The sequence below is a fragment of the Dicentrarchus labrax genome, unplaced genomic scaffold (assembly GCF_905237075.1).
Source record: "Dicentrarchus labrax unplaced genomic scaffold, dlabrax2021, whole genome shotgun sequence".
NCBI lineage: Eukaryota > Metazoa > Chordata > Actinopteri > Moronidae > Dicentrarchus > Dicentrarchus labrax.
Genome location: NW_026136702.1, coordinates 11068188 through 11084267, shown reverse-complemented (window position 1 = coordinate 11084267; position 16080 = coordinate 11068188). Strand labels below are relative to the sequence as shown.

Genomic DNA, 16080 nt, shown 5'->3' with positions numbered 1-16080 from the left:
ATAAAAACTATAAAACCACAAATTCTCTCAAAACAAGACAACATGGTTCTGGTTTTAATGCAAAGCACTTAACCTTTACTTGAAAGAAGGTAATATACATCCTGGAATTACAGATAATAAAGATACATTATGAGCAAAATCATTTCACAATGAATATCATCTTTCCTTTGCATCAACCAAGAGAGGAGTGTGACATTATCTACAGTTTTGTTAGGAAGAAAACAGTGAAAAGCACACCTAATTCTGTCAGCATTTTACTGTATGGTACACTGTAAAAAATGTCATCTATATGCAGTAGTCCACATTGTAACCTTAATAACAAAAAAGAAGAAGAAAAAAAAAAGAAAAAAACAATTTGAAAAAACACAAGTTTCATGGTTGTCTTTCAACTAAGAAGTTCAACTGCAATGCATACATTATAAATAAATGTAAGGGGAAGAAAATAAGTTCAAAAAGTACTACAAGCAATATTCCACAATTCCAGCATGGCTGAAACAACAAGTGGCCTTAAATCCAAACCCTACAACTTTGGAGTGTGACCACGGCTTTTACACACCTTTAAGATACTGTAGATTCTTCATGCTCAACACTTCTGGATAAATCAAGTTAAAATTGCCCTTAAAATTTGTTCTGTGAAAGTTGTCTACCATCTTTTCCTGTGAGGTGAGAAACACTTTTTTTGTAAAGGAGTGAGAACTCGGCATGAGCATAACACAAGGCTGTATAGTTAAGGTTTTTTTTTTTTTTTTTTTAGCAACTCCAAGCCATTAAGTACTTAAAAAAAAAAGCTTGTTCTTAGCTAAGCTAGGGGGAGGTCACTGGTATTAATGAAAGAACTCTTCAACTCTAAAAGCAAATCTTGTGTTCTCTTGCTCACGTATAACATCTTGAGCCCAAATACTCTTCACCTTCCCGGCCTCCTCCATAGTTTTAACTATCGCCCCCCACTAGTTTCTCATATTGGGGGAAGCTCCAAGTGTACACACTATGATCAAATCTTTAATAAAAGGAAAAGACACTACAGTAGTTGAGAACTCAAAAATTATTATTATTGTGATGATGCAGTTTGGTAATTGTTTAAATCTACAGCAAGTTGAAATGGTGAGGAATGGGGAGTTCAAACGGAGTACATGTTCTTGGTGGTGGAGCCGCTCTTGCTGGATGTGTCGTCATGTGACTGGTAGCCAATCATGGCTTTGCTGGGGATGCTCAGACGCTCTTTATAAAGTTGCCTGTGGAAAGAAGAAGTTGAATGGTGTGTGACGATTAATGCTAACTTAGTGTCACCATCTAGTGGTCAGTTAGTTTACAATGATTCTTTTGATCACTTGAGTTATTTCCTATTGACGATGAGACTTATGAACTTACCCTATCGTCATGATGGCGTCCCTGTTTTGGCAGTTGCTAGTCCAGATGGCTATTTTGTCACCTTTAGGTCTGACATTGACCACAGCTCCGCACACATCTTCACTTGCCTCATCAAACGACTCGCCGACTAAACACAAGAGCTGAAAAATACACAAAACGCGACACTATATGAGTCATATTGTCCTTTTTCTTGTAATTCACAACCATTAATAGGAGACAGGTTCATCTATGAGATTTGCCCAGCTCTTCCATGCAAACAGGTGTCTTACCGTCTCCATCCAGTAGCGGTCAAGGTCATTGTGTCTCTGTTGTTTATTGAGAGTCATCAGCCATCGACCCCCCAGTTTGTTCCTGTCGTCCTCCCACATCGGCTTGATCCCATCCTGCCACACAAAAAAAAAAAAAAAAGCTTTTAAATACTTCATCCAAATGGTTGGCAAAGGAAACAACTGTAAGTCCCCCTCCACTCAAAAATGTCACAAATAGTTTTGAAATCAATCCTGGTCCAGTATGCAACTTATACAAATGTGATGTAGAAACTTGAAGCCACCAGTGCACATACACTGAGACATCTTGTGTCGAGCAGGAAAACTTTTAGAAATTAATAATATTTGCATATTAATTCTTAATGAGGTAGAAGGAGTAAATACCTTTGTAATAATTTGTATGTTGAAATTAGGGGTGGGCGATATGGGCAAAAAATAATATCTCAATATTTTTTGGGATTTTGGCGATACCGATAATCAGTCGATATCCTTTAAAATGTGATTAGAATTGTCTGAGCTGGACTTGTGTCCACCAAACGCATTTACAGCGCTGAGAGCGCTCAAAAACTCATTTTCCAAGCGCCCAGCGGTGTTAAAAGTTGAACAGATTTCAACTTGAAGCGCTCTGAGCGCTGCGCTAAAAAAAAACCGTCTCCGCTGACTTCTTTTTACTGCTGAAGGCGCTTAGCGCTCTGAACGCTGAAGCCCATAGGACCCACGTCTCGGCACTAAATCATCTGAAGTACCGGTAGCTTCAGGGACTGGAGGTGCTTGCATTTTCTCTCTACCATCACAACGCGCTGCTAAACTGTTGCAAGGAGGATGCTAGCGAAAGGTCACGTGATCACGTCATGTGATCACGTAGGAAATTATACTTTTTGTAGAAAAAAACATATTAGACACATCATTGTTCCAAACAGACTATTTGGAACAATTGTATCTTAAAATAGACCTTACCTTAAATAAACAATAATCGCAGCCAAAGCCAAGTTTGCTTGGTTGTTGTATGTGGTTGTATAATCTGTAAGAAATGCAGAATAGTGACTTCAGTGACAGTGTGAGCTTCATCTGGCATGGTTCAGATAAATGGTACAGTGAAGTATTTAACATCAACTTAACACTGATAAAGTGTTACACATTGACCCCCTTTCACACAAGCACAGCACAGCACACACGAGGTTGTTTTTCTTTAAAAGTCGTCCTCCTTATTGGGGCATGCCAATATTTCAAAAACTCTTTTTTCTCATTTTATATTTTAACCGGTATTTTCAATTTAAGTGTACTTATGTTACCCAGTGTCATATCTAAAAGACGACAACTATATTTATACAATGAGTGGGGTTCAGACGAAAAATGAAGCATAAACAAAGACTCTCAAACTGCTCCTATGTTATTTTAATCTAGCTTTACACCACTAACAACCTGTGCCTCCATCAGCATTAGAAAAATAATTTAATCACAGGATCATTTATCTAAATCTGCATAATAAGAACGGGTTCGGCTTCAAGAAATCCCTTCTTGGCTCTATGCGAGTTATAGAGTGAAATACAAAATCATTTATTTAAATGCCATTCTTCTGAAATGCTCCAATTATACACTATGACTATATAGTGCCAAAAGCATAATTCCATTACAGGATTAGCAGAGAATACTTACGCCCAGAAGTCTTCCACTGTGTCAAACTTGGAAATGAGACGCAGGTTCTCTGTCCAGCTTTTGCTCTTGTCGTTTTTGAAATACCACAGGGCCCATCTGAAAGGGAAAAGACAAGAATTAAAAACAGAATTAATCAGTATTCATAGGACTGTGGAAAAGTACGACGCAGAATTACAATTACGTCTTTATTTTACAGAAACAGCAAAACAACTCAGGAACATTTCCTATAAATCTCAGAAAGACGAAATGTCTGAAAAAGAATTTACTGTAAGGGCTATTGTATGAAAACCAAAATAACCTTGAGCCAGAGACATAACAGCACAGATATGCACTCTATTTCACAACAGACCACAACAGCTAGTTACAAAAGCAGGCATATCAATGCAAAGAACAGAGAACACCGGCCATCATCAGCACTACAAATGCAGCCTTTGTTTATGACGAGAGCTGTTATTCTTTCATCTATTCCCAGGAGGGGTGGGACTAGCAGGGGAGCCAGGAGGGCAATGAGGGGACATCAGCCGAACTCGGTGCCCCCCACCCTCCACAACAGTAATCAACCACCAACCCCACCCATCTGTCATAAACAGATTAATACGCTGAACATAAACCAAAACACAGGATGCGACTGTGGTCATGTTGTGTAGGATCACCACTGACACACATTATTACAACAGTAGTGGAGTGATGGATAATCAGACAGGCGTGTCTCCACTGGTGATGAACCCAGCTGAGGATACGTTTTTTTTGTTTACATACCTACTCGTGGCATGTAAACCAACTTGGCAGACAGTAGGTCAAGTCAATGATTGATTAATCAAAAGGCCCTGCTCCCGTGTCACTAATGTTAGACTAATATGACGTGGAGCAAGGCAAAAAGTCCCTATAAATCCTAATCCAGTTAACCCATTTCCTCAGGCGTGGGTGGTGGATTGTATTTCCAAACACAGGTGTAGCTATCTTGGCAAAGGCTCGTATTTTGAAATGCAGGAAACACAAATGGAGAGCAGCTTAAAGAGGCAGTGACTCTGTTTGCAATGCTCAGCATCACTCGATGAATGAGGGATGATATGAGGACCATGTCTTATCTAAAAACACGACACACTTCAATACAATATTTTGATCTAATTAGCGTTATGTTACCACTATATCGGCAGACCTACAGGACAAGACTGTATAAGGATATAGGATATGTCTATGTAGGGATAAAATTAGGGTTTTACTATGTAAGTGAACTTTGTGCTTAAGAATAGTCAAAGAAAGTGTATACTACGTAGACATGGAATGGCACTGGCGACAATGGCAGCCTGTCATGGCAGCTCCAATCATCGTTGTAGTTTTAGTGTGTTTTCAGTGTTTTAAGTCTGTGATTTTTGCTATTTTTAACTGTTTTCTTACTTTCTTACTACTTTGTTCATGTCGCCTAAATACTTTTTTGGTGTTTTTGAGCACTGTTTGCACGGGTCTGCATGGCGACGGGGAGTCGCATTGTTTACACCCACGACTAGATGATCGCCCTGAGGTACCCTAGCATCCTGACTGGAAAGAGACCCTCCATACCGGAGGAGCTGAGGAGACGGCGAGGCTGCAGAGTGGGGGTTAAATGGAGGATGAAGAAGAGGAGGTTTAAACCCTACAAACGTGGCTACACGAGCAGATACCGGACTCCAGCGTCAGCGCCAGCTCGAGCCGTCAGGGACACCACCGTAACCGGCATGAAGAAAGGAGAGGGACTGTCCGTGCTCATAAACAACAGGTGGTGTAATGCCGGACACGTCTGTGTGAAAGAGCGTGTCTGCAGCCCGGACATCGAGCTTGTCGCCGTCCGACTTCGTCCGTGTTGTCTGCCACGGGAACTTTCCAGTGTTATCGCCATCACTGTCTATATTCCTCACAGTGGTCTTCATCATCACCATCACTGTTTACATTTATGATGTCTTATTTATTCTCCTGTAGAGCACTTTGGTCAACTTTGGTTGTTTTTAAAGTGCTTAATAAATAAAGTTGGATTGGATGTCATATATACTGTATATTGGTATATATCTGTCAGTCGGGTTGGTACGTGCGTAATACTTTACAGTAGAAGTCACACACCACCAACTATGTCACTGATTCTAGTAAAACTGGATCATATTTTAGTTTTCTTTAGTGGCTGCTGCAAAATGTAGCTGCTGTTTGCTACTTAGCATAGCTGTACTGCCCGGGATGCCCAGGACTGGGTTTACACGGGCAGCAAAGGAGCTTTGAAATGATGGAAAGAGGAAGTTTTAAGGCCTGGGACAGGGGCGAATGCTGACGGAAAACGGAGAGGGCGTCATGCCACAACCTGTAGTCGGGAGAGTGGGCAATGTAACTGGGAGACCTAAGAGGATGACGGAGGACACTAGGAAGAGAAAAGGTGAGAGACGCCACTAGGGTTGACCCCGACTAAGGATTTTCCTAGTCGACTAGTCATCACACTTGACACGGGTCAAGAGTAAATGTGGGACTGGCTTTCGTTGGCAAGAGCTTCGTGAAATGAAAGGCAGCAAACAGACGGCGAGCTGGCCTTCTTGCTGTTCTTTTATCTAGAGAAATGCACGTGTCCATATTTACAACAATGGTATGATACTGCCAAATTGCAACAAATACCAAATCTTGCATAATGTTGCTGTAACTCAATTATTGATATCAGTATTGGCCTTAAATTTCAGTATCTGTCTGCCTATACACTTAATGGCATCGGGCTAACTGTAGGTCCATCTTTCACTCACCAGAGGATCTAATTTCATAACCATTTCATCCATTGATATCTCTAATGAACGGTACAGCCATGTCTGGCAGCACGTTTACTAGACTGTATATGAATGCACAACATTCCCCACAGCACACTACAGGTTTTCAGAAACAGTTGTTCCTACCCTTCCGGCAGCTGTCGTTTCCCTTGACTTCTGTAACCATATGAAAATCACCTTGCATGACTTGAAACTTAAAAGTGATCATCCTGCCTACTTATGTTACAGTTGGTAATAGAGAAGTGCAGACTGTTCAAATCTGTCTGTACCTTCCCCAAACCCCTGACAAAATTAAAAGCAGACATGACATTAACAGTGTTGTACTGGCAAACTCAGGTAAGTTTCAAGCCTCTGAAAGTTGATTACCACATATCATAAAAATGACAACTGAAACCCCAAAACCTGAATTTCTGCTGGTGTTCACTAATCTCTCTTATCAAGTACGTGTAAATTGTATTTTATCCAACTAACTAACTCATTGTGCTGCAGATTTGATGACAGCAAGACATGACATGTAACAACATACATTCCTGTTTTGCAGCTAAAACTAACACAGATGAGTCATAGTTCAATAAGTCCTTCATGAAGATTATAATCTTCGGGTTTTGTTTAAAATGTTGTTGATTCAACTTTCTGATCGTTTTGGAGGATGTAGTTTGTGTTGCTGTTGACTTCATTGCATTAAACAGACGACTTATTGTATTTAGCCTATCCTCATTGGTATAAATGGGATAGACAACACCTGTCTGTTGTATTAGACTGCATTTGTTTTAGCGAGGTGCACTTAGTGTACATTTGTAAATAATATGTCACAACACGCCAGTCTTATAAAGCTCTTGAGAATTGTGAAGCAAGACAGAAGCGACAACACCCCTTTAACTGAGAAGTCCATCATTAAGGGTGTTACAGTGAAGGCATCACAATGTAATAACCCGACCACAGAATGTTAAAACCTGAAACCATAATAGCAGGATAAAGTGGGCCAGGCTGCAGCAGACGTGGGCAGCCTTGCCCTCTGAGGCTGGGCAGAACAAGCAGAATGGCCTAGAAGTGACTAACTAAGTGAACTATTCAGCATTTCCTAAACCGACTGTACAATGCCCCTGAATAGGTCGTCACCACCACACAACTATGATAATACTTCTAAACGGACAATAGCGAACAACAATTGCAACACTCGCATGCAGAGTAGGAAGCAGATTTCTTCATTCTGTGCTTCTGGTTTTAAATCTAAAAAGAGCCTCCGTTTGATGATACCATTTACCTGTAAATTATTTACAATGTGGTTTTTTGTGACTCTTTTTGTTGCTATGACACACTTCAACACACATTTCTTTTTACTGTTTAAGCTTAATATAAAGCTCCAAATGATTCATATATAATATAATGGTTTAAAAAGTAAAAATACAGAAGCTAGGAGTCTTTCAATAACACATCCACCATAGAGAAGCAATTTGACTATATTCTTTCCTCGGGGTTTAAAACCAGCAGTACCGCCACCGGGATTATTATAACAAGTAAAACTAAACACTTCAAAGTTAAAATGATATGGAAGTAAGTATCTAAGATGAAAGGATTGCAAAATAAGTGATGTTTGCGTGTGAGGGAAAAGAGCAAGTCAGTGCTCTTCAGTGCAAAACAGAGGGTAATCAATCTCTTTTTAATATGCCAAAAATGAAATAAATAAACATGGACGATGTTTTCAGTTTTTTTTAACAAAACAATCCAGTTTTACTGCCTTTCACTTGCTACAGAGAGTACGCTGGGTTAGACTGGAAAGTCCTCACCCGTGTTGCGTTAAATCATTCATTTCTTTCTAGTAATTAGCCTCAGTCCCAATATTTCTGTCATGCTGTTAATGTGTATGTTCTTGTGTCTTTCTTAGGCCACAGTTTGTAAGAACAAGTGAGAGAATATGATATTGAGAAGCTGCATTACATTATTTGTTGCAAAATGCTATAAAATATGAAAGCTTAGACAACAAGAAAACGCAGTTGGCATGCAAATTCAGCGGTGTTATCTAAATCTCCATAAATATCAGACTGCTGCAGTTTACGTAAGTACAAGGACCTTGAAGGGTTGCAATAGCCTGTCAAACACAGCAGCTGTTTTATTCTCACCTGTTTTGCAAGGGGTGCTTGATATACTGCTCAGGATTCGCAACGACTTGGCTGTCAGTCGGTTGATCTTCAGTTTCAGGTGCTTTCTGAGGAGAGACACACACACGCACACACACATCGTGAGACAGAAGACATTCATTCAAAATGTCTACATCAGTATCCTTCCTGTATGTCCATTGATCGGCATCATAAAAGTTAAGAGTTTGCATAGGTTTCATGCAAAGCTATGGAGGGGGAGATGCATTAATGTATTACCAACTTGTGATAGGAGGCTAGATGTGGCGTTGTGGTTACAGTTATGTCACAATGTAGCATAAATGAGGTCTTGGCCCTGACTTTAAAGTCATCATTACACATAAGTGGTAGTTTTCTAAACCTTTTTTAAACTGGTCAAGCAGAATAAGATAAAGTATTGGTAAAATCATCCCTCATTGGCCACCCTATCCACATTACAGTTACTGATATTTCTCAGGGAATATATATAAAGTCCAAACATTTACACCACACTGTCGAGTTGTAAGTAGTAGCTAACCCTTAAAGTAGGCTAATAGTACCTTAAATATTTGACAGTAGTGTCCATCTTTACAACGTCAACCTTTTTAACCATTAAACCTAAAGGCCCACAGAAGACAGCTAGCATTAGAGGTGGGTAAAACACATATATAAGCCTAATAAAACACGAGCTAACCTGAGCTGGGTAAGTTACCATCGCTAGCATTAGTTTTAGCAGACGTTAGCTAAGCTAGCTACGAGCTAGACACACACGTGTCCAGATTGTCCTAAAAAATCAATCAATACAATCCTAGCGCGAGCTTTTAAAAGGTACTGGGAGTCGATTAAAAAAAACCACCGTACGATATTGACCCCAATATCGAAGTAGCGTAAAACAAATCGTGGATTGGGAGTTTGAATGAACGACGTGCAGTCAGTCAGTGAGTCCCTCCCTTGCCAACAAAGTCAGGCTCAGCCTACATCCATCACATTGCTGTGCATGCTAACGCTAACTGTGCTCCACGCGAACTCACACATCTGTGGACTCACCCCCCCTCCCCCTCTCTCCCCCCCCTCACACAAAGAAATAAAATATAACCGGTGTCGTTTCAAGGATGTGAGACTATATGGTGAAGATGTAGCTTTTATTTCCATACACATTAGTCGGTTTTCCTCCCCCCCCCCGCTCTCCCTCTCCCTCCACTCCTCCCCAGCTATCTCTTGTCTCTCTTACCGGCTCCGATGTCGCCATCTTGACAGAAGAAATGTTCTGCCCGTTCAGCGCTTCTGCGTCACACTCCAACCACTCACACACACCTACGGAAGCCGAGGTGGGTGCTATGAAACCCAGAGAGGGATCCCTGTTAAAGAATAAAATAAAAAATAAAGGACACACACACATAAAATCTCAAAGTGCTGTTTCTTTCCAAGAAGTTCTTCCCAGAAGTCAGAATAGTGTTTATAAAGATGAATTAAAAAGGCTTAAACACAATATTATTACTGACATGGGATTCCTGTTTCTTGTCTGACAGTATTGTTTCTGGACCCTTACAATCCGCCACCCCTACTTTACTTCATAAAAGTACATTTGAGCTCCCATTTCTAAAAATAAAAAGTCCTTGTTACTGAGGATGAGCATCCTTGCTGCTCCTCCCATGCATTAATGAACAAGATGTGGGTGGATAATATGGTAAAAATCCTCTTTAATAGTATAGGCAATATTATTTCACACTATTGTTGCGGTATTAATAATGTAATAATTGTTTTTTGGGAGACCAGTGGATTAAATATATTAAAATCACGGTATCTCATCCCATTTCTTCTGAATACTCTAAATCCAATATTACTATATAGGGAGCCAATACTATCCAATCCAATCCAACTTTATTTGTTCAGCACTTAAAAAACAACCAAAGTTGACCAAAGTGCTGTACAGGAGAATAAATAAGACATCATAAATGTACTACCACATATATTAATGGAATGGCTATCAGGTTAAAGACAATATAGCAAAATCTTAATTTTTCTCATGATATTTCTCAACATATTCCCAAACTCAAAGACAAACTATTGTATATTATCTTTGAAATCATCCCATAATAACATCATAGGCTTTTGTTATCACAATTCTCTCATATGTTTCTGTAACTTCATGTGCATAAAATTAAAGAGAAAAATAATCTTACAGCAAAAAGTCAAATAGTCCATTACCTCCATGCTATTTTTCTGTTACCTCTTATAAAAGCAGTAACTCGTGAGCCTCTAGAGGTCATCCTACCTTCTTTCATCTGCAAGAACTGACTGTTGCTGATTAGGAATTGTTTTACTCTTTCCTTCCTCCAGCAAGGTCAGGATGCAGAGTGATCACTGGGGTTGGCAGCGATTCACAGGAACTAAGTACTAGTTTTATACTTCTACTCCACTATATTTCAGAGGGAAAGAATTCTTATTTTTTATATTGTTGCGCAAGATAACTTGAGTGCAAAAATTATTGTCTTATGCTGAAAATAAATAAATAAATAAACTTTCTGCACCTTGGGGACTCAATAATTTAACTGAAAGAGGCAAATTTGCATGATGAGTGCTTTTACTTTTGCTATTCTAGTTCATTTTTCTGTTGATACTTCTGTTGCCTACTTTTACTCAAGTGTGCAGGACTTGAAACCCTGTGATTTTACATTGTAGTATTGTTACTTTTACTTAAGTAAAGGATCCGAATACTGTTTCCACCACTGGGGATTTAATAACCAATTTATAACTGACTTTTATCCTGACCACTCTACATCTCACCTGAGCAGGATTAGTACTACAAACAGTATACACATACATTTATATAACATCATAATTAGTTATACCCGGCTGTGACGCAGCATCTTTGTTTATTCTGATGGCACACTTACAGTAGCACAGCCGTATTAAGGGAAGGTGAGGTGTCCTTTCCAAACTTCCCGGTATCATGGATTTAAGCACAACAGGTAACTCAGAGAAGATGTACAATTGAAAGTCTGAGATGTTGACGGACAGGCCCATACTGTGATGTAAAATTAAGGCTGGTATAAATTACAAAGCTCATTATGGCCACAAGGGCTCAGTTACTGACTTCTTCCACCATGCGGTTTAGTCACATGTGGCTTTCTGTGTTAGCAAATTTCACGCAATGATGTGCAACTTTAAAAAGGTTGGAAAGGTTGACAGAAACCATAAAGATATACCAATGTGCTCAGCAACTGTAATATCCTAACCCTTGAACATCGTGTTTTCTGTGACATGTGATTAGTCATTTCCTGAATCCTAACTATGATGTCCACACGTCATCAACCTTTCAAGGATTTAACATCATTTTACGTCTACTTAAATTCTTCACAGACTGTGTCCCTGGTGTAATCACTTAATCTCTCACTGCCCAGAACTGAGTGAAGACAACCACTATGTCACTCACATGTCCAGTGATTCTCAACAGACTATAGTTTATTTTGTAATAGGCAGTAAATTGAGATTTCAGACATTTATGAATCATCATTTTGTGTCATCACTGTTCTTCTGTGGGAGTTATATTTCACAGTAACACAATAACTCAGTTATTATTTAATTCAATGTTTTCACTGTGGGTTATTAAAATTAGCTCCACCTACCATCTACAAAATGTCAATGATGAACACTTAATAACACTTATGATCCAGTAATGTTTATTCTTCTGAAATGCTCCATTCTGCGTAATGAGTACATTTGGTACTTTTAGTATATTGTGATAATAATGTGCTAATACTTATTGTATGTACATTTTTGTGAATTTTGAAAGCATTTTTACTTGTAACAGAGCATTTTTATATTGTGGTATTGCTACAATGACTTATAATAAAAAGTGGATGAAGAGTACTTCAACCACTGTTTTCCTTCAGTCACTGCAGGCTGCCTACATATAGTGAAGAACAGCATGTTGATTTATTATCTCAATACTTATTTCTCAATATGCTTGGGTTGTGTGGTAATGGCAATAATTATGATTGTTATTTAGAATAGACTAAACTTCTCAAGCAGACTTGTGTTTGTTGAAGTTACTAAGTTTTCACTGAGTCAGAAGCAAATTATTTTCCAACATCATCTGAAAGAAAAAAAACAAAACATCATGTTACCAATCCTGGGGAGAAATGATACAAAAACAAGTGATTCATTCCCAAACAAGAGGTCAAAGTCTAAATTACTGAACTGAAATTCCTCAGCAGTGACTCATACAGTATGCTTGTCTGGGAAATTCAGAAAGAATAAAAGTGTTTTTGGCTTTCCTGAATAAAAATAAACCCATAAAATATATTCTGCTTGGCTTGTTAAAAACAGGTCGACCTACTAACACGAGGTCCTCATATGTCAAAAGATGTGTCACACACACACACCCACACACCCACACACACACACACACACACACACACACACACTGTACACAGCACATGTGTACAAATCAGGACAGAAGAACTTGTGATCAGGTCCAAAATATAAATATGACTTTATTTCACAATCCCGAAAGAGATCAGCCATCCATAAAAGGAATGCTAAATTTAGTCTCTTCTCAAGTCTAAACTGGATATACTTTCAGCAACATACAGTAATTCAGTTTCAAAATAAGCAAGATCATCCATTGTCTAAACACCATTAACAGTACAGTAAAAACAATATGGTTCACATACATATTTACACATTTTCTACTAACAAAAGTTTTTTTTTTTTTTTTTTCCCAGATTTTTTTTAATGCTGGTGCTAGTTGTTAGTTCCTTGTTGATACAAAGACTTCCAATGTGGACCGAGAATGTCCCCCACAGTAAATCAAAAGAAACTTTGTCATGTTCAAAAATCTTCTTTCTGAATCAACTGATTTAAAAACTGTTTACATTCATTTCATTTTGCGTGTATGCTGTGATTTGTGAGAATTGTCGGAGAGTTTGGTTCTCTGTGGAAGACATTTGAACTCTAGATGGACATCTGCACAACAATTTGCTTTTATTTTACTGGTATTTAGAAAAAAAAATCATGATCAGTGGTGGGATGCCAACACATCTCAGTCTCTTGTCAGCCAGTAATCATCCAGAGAAATGATAAAACTACCTTTGTACAGAATCATATACCAGATCAGTGTGTGCTGAGTTTCAGAAAAAAGCACCATGCCATCACCGTTCAGTATATAACCAGTAAGGTCAATGTATGTACCTTGACATCTTGTCCTATTAGCACCAAAAGGAAGTCCAAGTGTCTAAAAGTCCAAAATGTTTCTCACAGGAAACGTCATACCACCAGTGTTAGTGTGAATAGCAGTGAAAGGTCTTTATCGGTTGTGCTGAAATATCATCGATGAGTTCTTAAAATGAAGAGCTTCTCTTTCATGGGTAATAAAAAATAAACATCCTGATTCACCAGGAGTTGACACCAACCCCCTCATTCAGACCCTGTAAAAAAAGCTATCTGTAAACAAAGTCTTCACAAGGGTCGAGCACCCGAAATCATCTTAGGCAATTGTCTGAGTGGGATCAGATGTTTGAGTGGTTTTCCAACAAAAGCAGAGAGGAGGCAAAAGAAGAAAAAGTTTGATTAGTCAGCATTGGCTAACAAGTTTTGTTTTCAGATCTGACACTCTGTGATTATTGTGAAAAAAAACCAAAACAACAGAGGTCTCATTAGCACCATTAAATGTACAGTAAGTTTCTGAAATCCTATAATCACACTTGTGCCCTGTGAAAGACTTTTGAATTCCTTTTCCAGAAGGTGAACGTAAGTGCCAATCATAATAAGCACTTCATTGTTGCAGCATTTCACGATTCCTTATTATAAGTTTTGAATTTCATTAGATATGTATACCATTTCAAATCAAATAAATGTAGAAATACTGTAAAAATAAAACCGGGTTCATGCGAAACTGTCATATATATCTCTATCTGTACATACATATTCAGGCCTATGGATTGGGACCCTTTTCAAGTTAAGTTTAGGAAAACAAAAAAAGTGCTTCTTAATATGCCATACATATCTGTGAATAAAAGACAAACCATCCAGACAAAGAGAAACCAAAACAAACAAACCAAAGAAGTGCGTTTCTTTCATCAACTGCCAACAGAAGTCAGAGGCAGCAGAGGGAAAAGCACATTGCTACATGTGACAATCTGTAGTAAATATATGCACGATATTAGTCTTGTTTTCTACATTATGTGATGTAATGAGTTTGCTAAACGTAGGTTACAGTGAGAATGGCACCAATGTAAAAGCCAGTGAGATTCATCTCACAAAAAGAGAACCACTGGCTAAAAATAAAGAGCATAGTCCTACTGTACAACATAAATTCTGAGCGTCAACATAAAATGCAGGTTATTATAGAAATCTTGCAGTAAACAGGCTTACACCAGGAATTAAATAGAAATTGTTATGATCAGAATAAATAATCACATCTTTTTTGTTCTTAATCATGTATATAAAACCAGTTTAAAAACGTCTTTAAAATGCTTCAAAGCACCATCTCTTTACAATAAAAACAACACTGAAACTCACAGTTAAAAAGCCAACAAACTTTGGTCTTCCTCATCACTTTGAAGGCAGAGATGAAGAAGACAAAGTGAAACAGATATTAGAAAAGCACAATGAAAACGACGTAAAAATGAGAGTAGCAGTTTGAAGTTGATTGAGGTAAGGCAGAAGCACAGGGTGTAGGAGTTTTCTGTGTGTGTATGTGTGTGTGTGTGTGTGTGTGTGTGTGTGTGTGTGTGTGTGTGTGTGTGTAAAACATGTTGACTATGTCCAGCGATTGTAGGGACCCGTCACTTGTGTAAGAGCATAAGGGGACACAGTGAGGACACCATCCCTCGGGAGAGTCCATGCTTGACGTGTGGGAACATTCATGATCCTCCTTGCCTCCTCTTCCTCCTCCCCTGTTCCCTCCTCTCCTCTCCTCTCCACACCTCCTGCTCCTTTGCCGTTCATCCCCATGCAGTTGTTCAGGCTGTCCTCCATCCTCAATCTCTCTGCCTCCTCCTCCCGTTCCCGTTCCCGCTTGGCCATTTTGGCGTCCCACATAGCCATCCCGTGGCCTGGTTCATTTAGAGACTTGTGCTGGTAGAAGACCAAGGAGATGCGGGTGGGGTGGCTTCGGTTCGGCCTGAGGATAGGGGTGGTGGCGTGGAGCTCCCGCCGTGCACACTCGATCAGGATGGAGCCGTGTGACGGTGCCACTGCGACTCCGCCTATATTGTGGTCCAGGAAGTTGTGCTCGCTGTCTGACCACACCTCTTCCTGCGTAACTTCCTCTGGTTCAAATGGGGGAGTCTGTGGGGGGAGGTGGAGAGATGAGAGTGGAGGGAGGCCATGACCCCTGACCTCTGCCATGACATCTTCTGCAGCCCTGTGGAGTCCATTGAGCCTGCTGAAGAGGCCCTCAGAGGTAGGTCTGGGGGAGAATGAGGAGGGAGGAGGAGCACTCCCACTGGGGGAGGGTCTGTGCAGAGGAGAGCAGTGCACCTCGTTGGGCTCAGTTTTAAAAGCAGGGGGGTAGTCACTAAGAGCATTATGTGGAGGTATACGTTCTGAAATAACACTCTGGTCACCAGATGCTGGAGAATAACCATTCATGGTGTCACTCATTGTCTTATAATTAAGAGCTGAGCCATTCTGTCCAAAGTGGAGGCCAGGCAGGCCATGATGGTTGGGGGAGATGACCTCCTTCTGTGGGGTGACCCCTGCACCCAGAGTGGGGTAGCTGCTGGTGCTCTGGCTGTAAGTGCTGGGTTGATTCCTGTCCGGTAGGTACTTTCCAACGCTGGCTGGCCTGGGTGGTAGTCTGTGTGAGCTGTAGCAGCCCTGAGGCTCTGTTATAAAGGTAGAAAAAAATACATTTCTAAAACACAGATTTGATAATCAAAAAACATTTATACA

General features: G+C 39.7%; 2 protein-coding genes across 8 annotated transcripts in view; both read right to left on the bottom strand.

Moving 5' to 3' along the window:
* Window positions 1–22: 22 nt before the first annotated feature.
* On the bottom strand, window positions 23–10463 carry eif4e1c (eukaryotic translation initiation factor 4E family member 1c). Of its 3 annotated transcripts, none has more exons than XM_051427361.1 (8): window positions 10387–10463; window positions 9410–9536; window positions 8185–8270; window positions 3291–3386; window positions 2592–2655; window positions 1638–1751; window positions 1369–1508; window positions 23–1232 (listed from the first exon to the last, which is right to left on the bottom strand). In XM_051427361.1, exons 1-8 carry the CDS (start codon window positions 10461–10463, stop codon window positions 1118–1120), a joined length of 819 nt encoding a protein of 272 aa, XP_051283321.1. In that variant the 3' UTR covers window positions 23–1117. The 3 variants fall into 3 exon arrangements, with proteins under 3 accessions (XP_051283321.1, XP_051283329.1, XP_051283339.1); XM_051427369.1 differs by lacking the exon at window positions 10387–10463 and adding an exon at window positions 9681–9688; XM_051427379.1 differs by lacking the exons at window positions 9410–9536; window positions 10387–10463 and adding an exon at window positions 8873–8908.
* Window positions 10464–12652: 2189 nt separating this feature from the next.
* The window catches only part of tet1 (tet methylcytosine dioxygenase 1), a 30147-nt gene continuing 26719 nt past the window's right edge, over window positions 12653–16080 (bottom strand). For all 5 annotated transcript variants that reach the window (XM_051376995.1, XM_051376974.1, XM_051376984.1 and 2 more), the window contains one exon: window positions 12653–16013. In XM_051376995.1, coding sequence (XP_051232955.1) covers window positions 14944–16013 — 1070 coding nt within the window. In that variant the 3' untranslated portion in view covers window positions 12653–14943. The remainder of the gene's footprint in view (window positions 16014–16080) is intronic.

Coding starts and splice junctions, on each gene's coding strand:
- eif4e1c (XM_051427361.1), bottom strand. CDS start 10,463: ATGAAAGAAGGTAGGATGACCTCTAGAGGCTCACGAGTTACTGCTTTT. Junction 9,537..10,386: donor AACAGAAAAATAGCATGGAG/GTAATGGACTAT, acceptor ATTCTTTAACAG/GGATCCCTCTCTGGGTTTCA. Junction 1,233..1,368: donor GACGCCATCATGACGATAGG/GTAAGTTCATAA, acceptor TTCTTTCCACAG/GCAACTTTATAAAGAGCGTC.